The 14,740-nt window shown below is 43.1% G+C and overlaps 1 protein-coding gene across 4 annotated transcripts in view; it reads right to left on the bottom strand.

The window, feature by feature from the left end:
* Positions 1-2,434: 2,434 nt before the first annotated feature.
* Positions 2,435-14,740, bottom strand: part of LOC119453676 (probable cytochrome P450 6a13) — a 39,131-nt gene continuing 26,825 nt past the window's right edge. For all 4 annotated transcript variants that reach the window (XM_037715723.2, XM_049668326.1, XM_049668327.1 and 1 more), the window contains 8 exons: positions 12,524-12,654; positions 9,215-9,311; positions 8,197-8,260; positions 8,015-8,123; positions 6,893-6,984; positions 6,078-6,218; positions 3,006-3,168; positions 2,435-2,547 (listed from right to left, as the gene is read on the bottom strand). In XM_037715723.2, the coding sequence (XP_037571651.1) occupies positions 2,458-2,547; positions 3,006-3,168; positions 6,078-6,218; positions 6,893-6,984; positions 8,015-8,123; positions 8,197-8,260; positions 9,215-9,311; positions 12,524-12,654 (887 nt within the window). In that variant the 3' untranslated portion in view covers positions 2,435-2,457. The remainder of the gene's footprint in view (positions 2,548-3,005; positions 3,169-6,077; positions 6,219-6,892; positions 6,985-8,014; positions 8,124-8,196; positions 8,261-9,214; positions 9,312-12,523; positions 12,655-14,740) is intronic.

Consider the following 14,740-nt stretch of genomic DNA (forward strand, 5'->3'; position numbering starts at 1 on the left):
ATCACACGGTAAAATGCGATTACCATTATTTGGAAACTTCATCCAGGTTTTGGAACGCATGTCTGTGCATTTCTCCGTGCCTAATTTCTTTCAGGTAAATTTGGGTCACAGCGTAGCCCATGGTGAGATTCATCGTGGGATGGGCCGACGGTAATAACGTTGACATTACCAATGACGTCGGCAGGATGACGTCTGAATTTATCGTGATAATGTTTTTTTTAAACAAAGTACATCTGTTGCATGAATTTTACATAGGCGCGTTGTAATCTTCATGCCAGAATAATTGTTCCTGAGTGGCCCTGGACTGCCTGACATTATTTTTCAAAGCATCTCATGGTGCAGAAGCGAGTTGTACCTGTCCATGGCGTAGTCACAGCTCACAAGAACGTGCGTTGAGTCGGCGTTAACAATGGGTCTTCAGAGCAGTGCTGCTTATCTCCCCGTGACTCACTCTGCTGTCTTCATAGGGACCCTCTCGCGTAGGAAAACTTCGTTCTGCCTCACGAAATTCATCGATCGTACACTTACGCACTTCGTTCCTAATTCTCATGCAGAGTACTGGATGACTTGCAGCAGAAGTAAATATTCACGAAAGGGTGGTACTTGTGAGCGCCACGTTATCGTGAAGAAGATAATTCTGATGGCTTTTAATGCCACTTAGACTAATAACCACCTAGCCTGCTTAAATGACGGTGATTGGTGGTGCTTCTTGGGCTAGTTGCAATTGAAACTAGCCCAAGAAGCTTTTAAGACCAGGGCCTTTAGCCTTACTATGCACTTGTTTGAAACGCGCATCCCACCACAGAATGACTGGTGATTTTTACTGTCATGCCCTTTGACAAATACTCCGCGGCGACAAATACTCACCTAGCTTATTTGAGATAATTAGTATTATATACATATATAGCCGTCTAGCATTTGTTTATCTCTCCTCTTCTTCTCACTTCATTAAAACCTCTATCCTGTATTGTACGGTTATCTATGACGGTAACAAAGCCGATTCAATTAATCTCTTCCCTGCTTTCTTTGCAGCAGTAATCGAAACGTCTCTTGCGCATCTCCTGCTGTCCAGTTAATGCTTCCATCCATTTTGAATCCCTACACTTCCGAAAACTGGACATGCCCTGCGTGTATTTCTGAGTGAATTTCCTGGCGCATCACGACGCGCCGAGTCGTTTCCAGGCTTTTGCTGCCGTTGACACATACCTCATCCTTTTGCGGATATTTGCAGATATTGAACCAGGTTGTAGTTGGCGCCATCTGTAGTAGCTAAAGGCCAGCAAATTGTAGGTACTTTTGACGTTGCCTACACGATTCCCGGAACAGCTATCAGCTGCCACAGTCAGTAGACGGCACGGAAACTAAACAACGATTGCGACATTCGCCTGAATGCAATTTCTAGAATCGATATTTCTTTAGGTCTGCCGCAAGTTGTGCTATACAGCAAATGTCACCACCAGTCTAACAACAAGCTGAGTAGAGAAAACACGGGGAAGGCTGGAGATGGAAATTCAAAACGATTAGCCGCCTCCTTCGAGAGATATGGCGCCACGCTGTGTGCGTGGGCGCGCCGGCGCGCCACGGACGGTTGTTTGGCTCAAGACGAGACTTGCAACGAGATTCAGTTCAAAACAGGTTCATTTCGGCTCAGCAAGCTTCTTCGCCTTGGTCGCGGCACCAATCTGCTTTGCCGGTAGCCACTTCATGCCTACATCGACTCTTAATTACGGGAGAGCGAGCAATTTTTACAATTTAACCTTTCCTAGCAATGTTTTCACATAGATTTCCTGGGAAAAGAGCTCGCTGAGCCATAAGTTGGTCTTACGACGTGGAAGAATGTTTGCGAGAAAAAAAAAAGAAACAGACAAGATGGAGAGGATGATGACTAATGCGCTGATCTCTTAGCCCTCCTCCCCTCCATTTGTGTCGTATTTTCCTCTGTATTTACAATTAAATAACTCGAAGCTTGCACTAAGATACGCTCCTAACAAAATACTGTACATCCACACTTGATATTTCACATTTTAATTGCCGCATAAATGTTGCTCACAAAATAGCTAATTTCTAAGGTAAATTTTTCTGCACTGATTTTTCAACCGCAATCTTTTGTTACGTAAAGGAATTCCTTCGCAACATTCATTCTAAAGTGACTACCTTAGTAGTGGAAGAGAGACGTGAAGGATCCACTTTGCGACCAAAGTTGTTATCTCTTCTTTATTAGACCCGTTTACTCACAATATACGGGATCAAGGCCGGTAGTAGTTCTTTATAGGCAACCAACGTTCATCCAGATGTTCATTCTAAATATAATATTGACCCCTTCAAGGCATTTGTCTAACACAAAAATACCAGTGGCATTTCACTTTTATATTTAATGACGTTGTGTAACAATTTTTTTCTGCGGTTTTCTGCTGTTCTGAAGTACAGGAATCCTCCTTAGTTGGGTTAGTGGTGAGCTCACGTCACACCATGCAGCTTACGCAGTCGGATGAACACTTTCTCTTTAGGTGCCGCCATAATAGAGTAGGTGCATATATCCAGGTCTCGCTGCAAAAAAAAATTGAAAGTAAAAATAAACGAAAGAAAGAGAAATGCGCTGTTAAAGAAGGTTTACAAGCAGTCTATATTGGAGTATTCCTGCAGAATTACATACATCAGAGAAAGAAGCTTTCTGCCGTTTGTATAGTAGTACGATTGAACTGCACAAGTGAAGCGTTTAACAAGAACAAGAAAAGATTCTTTATGCGAGATCATTTTTAAGGGTAAATAAAAATCAATTCGGGTAACTCAAATGATCGGAAACGACTACGGTTAACAATCGTTAATTCTGAAACATGCTGGCATGAACGCATGGTAGCTCCGTCAAATTAAATACTTTTGACGAGGGAAGGAAAATACATTATAATTTGCAATTCTAAAGAAAGCATTATTCATAAAAGCTACTTTTATCTGTGTAAAAGAAAATGATCTTCGTGATCTGGGTCCAGTGGACAATGCTCCAATACCTTCTGACTCCTGCCCAGGGTGATCCGATAGTGACGCAGCGTTTGCGCGGCAGCTGAGACCAACTCGGCACGCGCGAGACGTTGACCGATGCATATACGCGGCCCCAGGCCGAAAGGCTGGTAGGCAGTTGGGTTAATGAGTCTGTTGTTTTCCGGACTGAACCTGCAATTAAGAGCGATTCAAACAGTGACTAACTTAAGGACTTGCGCTGCTTCAATCTCAGCGCAGAGAATGTATACGAGAATTTAAAGCGGCAGAAAATAAGATGCGATTCTACTAGTTCTGCTTCATTACCACCGCCGCAGGGAAGATGGGCGCACAACTGTCCCATTTTCGCGGATTTTCTTCTAGATCTCTAGTGTTCAACAGTTTTTAGCGGGAAACACTAGCTTGTATGAATCAGCTAGCATTGCAGTCATTTAAAAATATTATTTACCTTTTAATGGCGCCAGAGCCGTATCACTACTCTTAGTATATTTGGAATTATTATTTGCGAATAAGAGAACTTAACGATATATACTAACTGTGCCAAATAGAAAGCACGAACATTTTGGCGACAATGCAGTGGAGGTTCTAATATCCTTTGATTGGCACCGCAATGTAGATGCGGCAGCAGTGTAAATGCGTGATGACCCCTTCTTATGCAAACTACAATCTCCTTCGTCTGGCACCACACTACTAGACGTGGCAGATACGTAAATGTGTGACGGCCATTGATTAACTAAAGACTCAGCTATTGATCCGACTGCTGCTATTGAACAGTTGAGCTCTGATTCAACCGCCTGAATTTAACTGCCACTGAACTATTTTAGGGAGCGAAAATATTGTCGAAGTAAGTTGCGTTTGAGGAACTTGTGTTTTGTGGTGGACAACCTTAAACATGGTAGTCCTATTTAGAGCGGTGACAGTGGCTGCATAGTCTAAAACATGGCCACGAAAACGAGACACGAGATGCGCGAGAGCTCTTGCGGCCTGTAACGGTGGTTATCCGCTTGACGCCACGCATCTGAATAGGCATCTGAGATAAAAAAAATCTATCCAAGAAATACACTTATAAATTACCACTTTTAATGCCAACTAGTAGTGAGTCATTCTGGAATATCTGGGGCGCGTGTCAGCAATGTGGTAATGAATCTCTCGAATGCTGGGTAGTTCTAATATTTCAACAGGTTATTCATTTAGTCCTCCTGATAACCTATGCATCTATTAATCCAACGCCAGAATTTGACGAAGTCATTCCCGAATAGGTCATTACGAAATAACAACAAAATTGTAATTGATAGCTTTCCTACTTGGGCAGATTACATGTTTTTTATGTCCGATGCCCAATGAGTTTAGAAGTGCCGAACGAACAACCACTGAGGCAGGGCTCAAGGGATCTATCGAGCCTCATGCCTCGTATTTCATGGGATGCATTGCTCGCGTAGAAAATTGCTCTCGTTAAGTAGCGCAGCAACCCAGGCCCCTACTGCTTAGGGCTTTTCCAGGAAACAATTTGTGATGCCATCAATATGTTATTTTGAGCTTCAGACGGTGGTACTGCGCACGAACATCAAATATCTTGTATTTCGCTTCTTTGATACACGCTACTCGGCTCAGGGACGGCGTAGCCAAAGTGCAGTTTAGGATAAAACGTGACACCAAAGTGCATTACTGTCACCGTACGTGTTGACGAGCGTTCCGGTGCTGCGGTCTCGATTTGATTGTATTTGCCATCATACAATTAGACATGCGGTCGCTTACAGCGCTTCATTTATACAGGATTTGCTGACTGTGCGATGTGCTCCTGATGTGCTCCTGACAGAGGCGCATGTGCAATAGATATGTTGTAGTTTGCAAGAATACTGCGCCAAGAACGCCACAAATATCACAGTAGTGGTAGCTTATACAGTGTACTTCAGTTTCAGACGGTGCATCGGTCGCTAAAGAACCCCCCGCCCCCCCCAAAAAAAAAAAAAAAAAACATGATACGCCGTCGAAATACCTCGACAAGAATCACTGCGTCCCTTACTCAGTCCTTGTTCTTCTGAAGCAGTTTATTGGAGGGAAAGCCGTCACAAGGAACCCACATTCACCAGCCGGAATCGTTAAGATGAACATAAGAGCAGCGCATTCGCAAAAAGAAAAAAAAATGTCATTCACTGGGTAGCCGCACGAAGCTAAATAAAAAAATAATATGGGTTTTTCAGAAAAGAAGCTTCCTAATTGAAACATTTGTTTTGGTCCGGAGATCGAATGCGGGAACAACGCCTTCGCCCTCACATCTCCGTTAGCCAGGAAGCTAGCATATTGCCAAGACTAGGCCGAGTTATTCGACAACTAAATGCGCAGAGATGTGGCAGATGAGCTTTTCGGAAATACACAAGGTGAAGAATTTGCCATGTTCTCTAATACTGTCGCCCAGTTCCATTCAATATCGATCTAGATGTTCGCCTACCAGCTTGGCCCGGCCGGAGTGGCGCTTCGTTTGCATTATTAAGACAATTACAGCCAGTGAGACAAAAAATAGGGTTGTTGCTTGAAAATTGCTGTTTTAGAACAGTTTGTGGGCGGTGGTGGGCATGTTTTACTGCCGCCATTCCATGACATTTATTATACTTCTCCAAATAGTCACTACGTTCCTTTCACGGTATTCGGCTCTGTAGAAGATCGCACCGCTGTCATCGTGGCATTCGACACAAGAAGATGTGATGGTGTGCTTCCAGCTATAGAACAGCCAGCTGAGAAAATAGATTATCTACATTTAAAGCCAAGGAAAGAGAAACGCCCGATACATCTTCAGAGCATAAAAGAAGAAAGTTTACTTCCCGTTATCTGTATATAACTTGTACAAAAAAAGCATAGTGTCCTGAAAATTCACCTTCTCTGAGTACAAAATTTATCAAGACTGCTATGAACACTACGGTGTACGGCACGAACACGTTAATCTCTGTAGAGACGGCCAAATTTGGGCCCTGATTTACGCATCTCATGTGCTGTTTGACTGGTTCTTTTATTAAGGCTCACTGCAAACTGACAAATGGTAATCGATCCTAATAGATCGTCCTTCACGGTAATCACCGTGCACTCACCTTTCTGGGTCAAATTTTTCCGGCTCGTTCCAGTATTCTGGATCATGGTGCAGCTGGTACGTAGGCACCATAACCGAGGTTCCTTGTTTGATGACATACTTTCCGTAACGATAATCTTCATCCGCACACCGTGTGGTAAATCTGGCGACGATAGATTTCGAAGTCATAGACATGAATATGCAGTCAAAATCCAGATTGAATAAGCGTTTCAGTCATTCACTAGGTCACTGTTTTTGTACCACAGAATCGCCGTTTGAAAGCAAAACCTTCCTTGCGCCTGAATTATCTATGAGTTGTGATTTCTTGCAAAAAAAAAGTATCGCCCGTTTTACTGGAACCTCTGCTTGCCTAGTCCTCCCCCTGTTTCAGGATTCGTTTTGGCATTATGAGCCGTCAAGAAGTTATAGATCTTGTCGCTGGATTGTGGTAACCAACACGGATTTTCATTACTCTGTGAAACCAAACTTGTTGACGATATAGTCTTGAAAATGTTCGAGCTTGTTGATCTTGTAACATACTTTTCATGGTTGGCACCATATTGCAACATCGCTTGAGAGCTACCAGCAACTAGCTATATATTTCTATATTAAGCAATATACTTATTTCTTTAGGTATATTTTTAAACATTACTCACTGAAAAAAGCCTACTCGCATGTCTACAGCACATTTTAACAATTGCCTTCTTCTTTTTCATAGCTTCAAGCTGAACTCCTGGCTTTTTAACTTCCACAATTTCCAAAAATCACAGTTTAGCCCAGCATTGCGACAATGTATAACGGACAGTGGCTCGCAGATAGTAAATGCAAAATTCTCACGTGATGAGAGGAGGGTATAGCCGCATCGTCTCAGAAATGACTTGGTTTGAGTAAGGAAGGGTCGTCAGAGTCAGCAAAGACAGCTGGTCTCCCTAAGGCACCAAGTCAAAGAGACGCGTTAATAGAACAGCAACGATTAAGTCACTACAAACAGTAACTTGCTGGTCTCTGCGGTAACTTCAAGGAACAACGGTTGCCATTCTTAAAACAACATTTTAAAACCTAAAGGCTTTGTTACATGTGCCCCTGAACTCAATACCATACAAGGTAATTAGTCAAATTTAAGCGAAGGCAGATGTTGTGTCATCGTGCTTGTATCGTTAAAGCAGCTTACTGGCAAATTGTTTGCAAAGAAATGACACAGCGCGGCTATATCAAGTCTACCGGTTCATAGTTCACAGTAACCCTCTGAATAATTAGTATTCGCGTAAATAATTGCCGATTTGCACTGCGCGTTGTTTTTCTATTTCTACTATTTTTCTTGCAGCGAGAGCAAAGGTACAATTTGAGCGGGTACTGACAGTAGCACGGTAATTCATAGCGCAATAAATCAAAGCAATATATTTGTGAACATGCTGAAGGGATGTCCTTTCATTGAAGCAATAGATCCGTTAGGTGATGTTGGGGGCTGATATACCCTTTCAGCGTCACTGGCGTGCCTGTACGTTTGTGCATTTGTGTCCCACCGTGCCACTGACGTGCCCTTACTTTTTCACTGTTTAGTGCGGACGAAACTAATAGTGCATTGGTCATAATCTGTGTCATTTTTTCCTTCTGAACACCCGAAAATTAGCCGTTGTGCTCGTTTTACAATATCTCAGAGAAAAATCCACACTGATGGCGCGTTCCTCTGGAAAAAAATCCGACTCATAAACAGATAAATATCAACTGTGTATTATGCTTCCTAAGTTACAAGATGTTTATAGGTTCACTCGAGACTAGCGCTAACGCGGAATGTTTGAGAAGTCGACAAAACAATGGCAGTAGTGTGACCTAATCCTAAAAAGAAGCAAGCACACTCTTCTTGTTTCTTAATTAAACACGGCTAGTGTATGCCGTTGCGACAAAGAAAGTACGTAGTACTTATATTTCGAAAATTAAGTTACTTAAATGGACGCCTACCTCTTTTTCAAATGCTTCGAGCACCTCTTGACGCATTTTCTCCTGCACCTCCGGATGTCTTCCCATCAGGTAAAACCAGCAAGTCAAAACCAGCCTCGTGGTGTCGTATCTGCGATTGCCAGACACGACAAATATATTATTTCATGTATCAGGATCCATCGTTGGCTGTAAATTACACTCACCCTCCAAGGAATACCGTCATGCAGTTGGATGAAAGCTGGTTCAGTATCTCATTTGGTAGTGGGGCTTTGAATAAAACACGAACAAGATTACTGAAATGCATCATTATATTTCTGGCAATCACAGCAGTAATACGGCGCGATGTCAACTGCATGATCACTGGGTCCTACTCGCTGTTGGCTTGCTTTGCTTTCATGAAAGCAATGGCATCCGTTCACACACACACACACACACACGCACACACACACACACACACACACACACACACATATATATATATATATATATATATATATATATATATATATATGATGTGTGTGTATATGCATGGTTGATCCCTCTGTTATATAGGAATCGGTAGAACACGGAAGTGAAACGTGTCTCCACAGAAGCTGTTGCATGTTTGTTGTATATTGAAGAATTAAGTTGCAAGTAGCCATCAGGCGGCACCCTAGCAGTGCACAGGGATCGTCGACACTTGCCACACAAGCGAAAGTTGACGAACTCAACGAGGTACATGGAGTGACGTCACGTTTGAGGCGCGTACTGCATCCGGGTTACACTTTGGTACTTTTCCCTGAACAAGCTACGCTATCTACTGGCGATGCTTGTATAAGGCCGGAAAATTCGTCACGTGATGTAGAATATTCGCCAGTGATAAGCGCCGCATGCTTTCAACTTTAGGAGACACAATGCGTCAGCAGTAGGTGTTTCTGAGGTAAAAATCTTCTTGCCGACCTATTCGATATCCTTAAAACGTCACATACAAACCTAAGGACTTCTTGCGGCTACGTCAAATGTACTGCAGCTTTGCAAAAGTAGCACGGTAATGGGCTTATTTGAAACTCGGCTCACCGACCCAAATTTATCAGGTATATCAACAAGCCTTGGGTTATCGCAATATAATTCGTCTCCACACATGACGACGTTCGACTCTTTTTCTACCAGATTTGGTTGTTTTTTGCCTGACTTGTTACATGGGTTTAGGTTGGTATTTGAAGTTGAGAATTTACGCAGTACCTTTCCTTTCTGCGGTGACATCACGTTTCCCGACTTCAGATTCTTCCGTATTGAGCAGACCGTCGAGGAGAATTTGAGCCATATCTGGTACTCTCACCTGCCGAAAATAATAACAATGCTTTTAATGCAGTAAACATACATCTAGTAAATCTTTCTTTAAAAAATAAGGTTTAATCTTTGAATTCAATACCAATCGTCAGGTGAGTGGGCTAAGCGTTCCGTCTGACTGAAAACAAAACGTCATGTTGATTTCCTAACTATATTGCGTTTCCGGGAAAAAAGTTCCTGGAACATCATTTCTTCTGACACGCTACAGAAAATAATTTCTCAGGTTTTACGTGCCAAAGCACCCTATTATTATGTCCCACGCCGCAATTGGGGACTCGTGAATAATTTTCACAACTAGAGATTCATAAACGTCCACCTAAATCCAAGTAGACGTATGTTTTTTTTCATTTATATCCCATCAAAATACAGCCTGAATCGAATCCACCCCCTCGAGCTCAATAACGCATTGTCATAGCCAATGGGCGACCGGTGCTTGTGACACGCTCCATAATTTTCCTCATATCGTCGTTGATATGAAGCTAGAGTGATGCCTTGGACTAGCCTCTGGTGGTGTGCTGTTTTTATAATGGTGGCGTTCAACGCATGTCAATGGGCCTGCCTAGCGGACCACCAGGAACCTCTCATAAAGATACCCAGCTAAGTTATTGTCCACAATTGAGTGGGTAAAATGCACATTTTAAAAAGAAAACAATGTAGCATGTTAATAGCGTGGTACTGTACCCATAACGTTGAGAGAAACGTCTCGCTTTCAAGTGAGGCAGCAGCGTTAGGCGACAGTTCAACCTAAACATTACTACAACTGTCAATGCGACACAGCAGACTACGTCACATTCTCATACTGCAAGCGTACTCGCTTATAGTAGCAAACTTGTTAAAGCTAAATGCTTTAAAGCTAAAGATGATTTACAATGACAGAGCCATCACGTTCTAGAGAACGCGGACAAAGGCTACCAATGCAGTAAATGCCGCTTCAGGTAGCTGGTATACTTGTAATTTTGTTCGTGTTCTCTTGATAATACACTAAGAACCGTATTATGAAAACTAACCTTGCAAGAATATATATAACGGAGTGGAAGTCACAGTCGCGATCGTCTCCTCGTCACTCTGATTGCTACATAAGTGGCGGGCGCTTGAGCAGTTAGTGAGAATTATTATACCTATAAGCCAGTATGCATTGATGCGAGCTACAATACCACTTTCCATATGTGGCTGTTGTGTATTTTCATGATCAAGAAGTAAACGTCCCTTGAAGCTGGCGAATTCCCTGGCATCCGGAAACGGCGCTGCATGAGTCAGTACGATCGAACGATGTTAAAGAGTGATGGACGTTAGATAATGGACGAATTTTATTCAGTCCACAAGATGACCGGTAATAGTTATGTTGTAGTTTCTAACTACACGGGCCGAGAGGCCTTATACGAATCTTGTACGAGAATTGCATTCAGGAGAGCTGGCACTGGGTTATTTGGTATAGATGCACGAGGGGTAAAACGCCCCATTTCACACGGACGAATCAACAAAAGCATACTCCAGCTCTGCTGCACCAGTGCGTGTGAGCCGGACTCAGCGAATAGTATTATTACGGCGCTGCATAAAGATAGTGTACTTTCCTAGGTCATTGAAGCGTACCAAATCCAGAAAAAAAAAACATTATGCATCAGCCATCCGTCAACCGCTTCAATGGATAACAGTGTATAGATTCTCGACAAGTGGAAAACGTGTTGTGGTATGTGTAGGTGGACGCGTTGTTACACATATACTTTGTGCGTTTACTTGTTACTTGTTGCGTTTAGCTTGTGGGTTTTTCGCTTTGATAAGTGGTAGATATACAGGGTGTTTCAGCGAACACTTTCAAAATTTATTTAAGGTTGCCTGTGGCAGATAGCACAATTCTAGTTAATGAGTTGGTCTAACCGAAGAGGCAGGCATTACTTGCACAAAAAATTGAAATGCATAATCGTATAATTAACAAAAATGCACTAATTAACTTTCAACGAATTAGCTGATGGCCCATATTGCAATTTACAAATTGTAGCCGTGGAGTTCGCAAGGCGGATCCACTTAGAATGAATTCTCAGGATGGCACCAGTTTTGAGATATATTAATTCCCAAACTTTGCGGAGAAATGCATTGGCGTTCCAGTTAATTTTGTACTTCAAAGCATAAAGCGACGTTTTGTTAAGCAAGTAACTGGAACGCCAATGCATTTCTCCGCAAAGTTCGGGAATTATTATTCCGGGAATTAAAATTCACCGAGCCTCTATGAGTTACTTGCGCGTTAGCGTATCGTAATCTTGAATTCAACCTGCCTCTTCCTTATGTCATAATGTTATATATGCTTCTGAATATCATGTTCTTATCTCTATTCTTTCTTCCAACACCAGTCTAACTGTAGCTTGCTTATCTCGATCGCTGAGAAGTGAACACTCCCATCAGCTTTGAACCACGCATCATTTGGTTCTGGCTGTGCGAATTGGTTTGCATTCCAACTCTCTGAGCTCAATTTCATGATTATGCAGGTTTCCAATGGCATCAAATAAGCCCAGCGTTAGCTAACAAGTTTCATTTATCTCAGTCAAGCAATTTTCCTATCTCTACTTTTCTTGATATGTTACCTAGGCGTCTAATGACTCCTGTCACATCCGTTTCCTGCCTTCTCTGCAATGAAAGAAGTAAAACCACCATTAGTGCTGCCTTTCAACGGCTTAATAGCAGCCCTCTCTTTAAATAACGTTGTCTGATTTCCGGAAGAGTACATGATGGGGGCGAGCGTCCAGAAGTCAGTTGTTCCCAGTTGTTATGTTAGTACTGTATTCTTTAAGCACTAGACGAAAATAAGTAGACGTTGGGAAGGTATAACGGCAGCAATAACATGCGTGCCGTGGCGTTTATAATATTTCAATGCTACTTTGCACCACTGGAGTTGCAAACAACCTGTGTGTTTCACATTGCCAAGTTATTCGACGGGAGGAGTCTATATAAATTCACGGCACAAATAAATGAGAGTAAGAGGAAACAGGCTGCTGGGGGACATGCATATCACAGTCTTTTCTTTGTCTGCATACTCTGTGGTGTAGTGCAGTGCACACTACAGCTGGGTCCTGCAAATGGGGGCAAAATCGTCGAACAAGAGGACCGGCAATAATTTTTTGCTCGCCAGAGGCGTCGCTTTAGAAATTATACTGAATTATTAACCCGAGCGAGGCTCCAGTGCGTGGTGGTAAGGTAACATACACAAACCTGAGGATTTTTTCTCCGATATTGAATAATTTCTGTGGACTTCCTAGTCATGTCAGCCAGAGGATTGGCGTAGAACACACCTAGAACCTTGGCAGGTAAGTTAAGGAGCCATGGCCAGTGGTAGAGGCTCTCTGAAACGGAATATATTTCAAAATGTTTTCGGTTTTATTATCCACTGCAGCATATTAGGGGTTATTACACCACACTGAGGCGTTCCTTCACCTGAAAAACACACAGGCGTACCCGAACACGACAATGCTGAGAACAGTAGATGACTATGGCGTTTAGGTGCGTATATTTGTGTTTCCTGAGCTCTTTGCTTTGGGAATACTTAAGTGGACTGTTTTTATTAAAGCAGAATCATTAAAAGTAAAATATCGTTGCGCTTTGAATGTGTGTGCTCGTGCTTACCAAAAGAATAGCTGCGTTTCTACAAGTGTAAAATTACTGAGTAAGGCATTGCTGTGAGCATTTTCCTTTCCAATTTTTCTGGAACAAAATTTGGCTGGAGCTTATTACCCTTCGAACATGGAGCGAAATGTCTGTATTTTTTAAAGGGACGCTTCATTTAGTTCGAGACCAAAAGCTAGTGCGGCTTCAAAAAACAGTCAGTTAGACGGCATTTTCCTTTTGGGAAGGTAAAAACACAAACAGAAGCCATCAACTAACAAATTCATAGGATCAAATTACTGCAATGTTCGACTCATCATGGTACTCTCGTGTCATTTATCAACTCATAGAATCACAAGCATCAAAGCCCCCCGCATTGACAAAAACTCGATTTCGCAAGTACCTTGTTCGAATGACCGTTTCCGCTGCCACTGGTTCGTTATGACGTCGAACGTTAGCACCACTGGCCGGGCCCAGAATTCTACCCATTCAGGAAGCGGACTCACGTAAGACAAGTCTTGTGAGCATGGTCACTGAACCAGTATCCACAAAATTTATATACGCAAGAGTGCGGTTACCATTGGTGATTGTTGAGGCGATCATCGTGTTATACTACCGATCGTGGTACCGATTCATGGACGCCTGACGGCCGGCAAATGTGCAGATGGTCTCGTGGAAGCGATGCTTTTTTCACTACGGGGCTAGGGTGACGAAAACTGATCTATTTCCCCAATTTAACGCCTTCTTATTGTGTGTTCATAACTAACATGTTATACAGTTCAGAACTAGAATATGAAAGCATAAATGAATGTATCGAAGTAGAACGCCCCAACCGAACATTCTGCCTCCTTGTAGCAATCAGCCGTAGCTGTTTGCTGTATAACTTTTTTTAAAATTTATACTGCCTATGTTCCAATTCTGGTCTGTATCAGAAACAGTCTACGTCGACAGCGATAAAAACTTCGAACCCAAGGTATGACCACGCATCTCAAAGACCTCCCTGCTACTTGACGCATGTTGGAATAGCTAAAAAGGAATAGCTAAAAAGGGCACATATTATAGTAGTCTTTTAAGTCGTTTTTGCGTGCGGTCTTATGAAGAACATCAGGCAGAAGAAATGACGCGCTAGCGCTTTCTGTAGCAATTAAGTATTGTTCAAAATTTCTGCGAGGAACATGTTCGACCTGTACATCCGTGGTCCCTAGCTGCTCAGCCTCCTCGCCATTGCGGAAAAGGACACATACCCACCTACCCGAGAGAGCTGGGAGGCTGCGCTGCTCGGCTGCTCTACCTCAGATGGCGAAAGAGCCCTCGTGGCTAGGGCCCAAGCTGCTGCGGAAGCCACAGGGGTCCCCAACTAGGGACCCCTCCTGCATCTTGTAAGGGACCGGCCCTGAAGGCCGACCCCGATTCTCTCTCTGTATATAATAAATATATATTGTTACGGAACAATCCATCCATGGATCATCGCGATGCTTGGCAGCGCGCCAAACACGACGATGAAGAAGCTAGCTCTTGGCCCGGATTGGACGTCCCTTGCCCTAGCCTCCTCTGTATATATTTTGTAAATACATCCTTCGCCTCCATCTCGCTTCCGTGACACTTTGGTGGAGGTGCGGGGTACGTCTCGCCTCACAACGGAACTTCTCAGCGGCCGTCGTTTCGGACATCTGTCTGCAATAGCGGAAGACACAGCGTCTACATCAGCGCCCGCCACTTCAATGGTCGTGCTTGTGCAACCCCGGGATCCTGCACGTTCTCCGGTTCCGGTGACGCGTACGTTGAAGACTGGCTGGCGCAGTACGAATGCGTCAGTAAAAACAACCG

The sequence above is a fragment of the Dermacentor silvarum genome, chromosome 5 (genome assembly GCF_013339745.2).
Source record: "Dermacentor silvarum isolate Dsil-2018 chromosome 5, BIME_Dsil_1.4, whole genome shotgun sequence".
In the NCBI taxonomy this organism is placed as follows: domain Eukaryota; kingdom Metazoa; phylum Arthropoda; class Arachnida; order Ixodida; family Ixodidae; genus Dermacentor; species Dermacentor silvarum.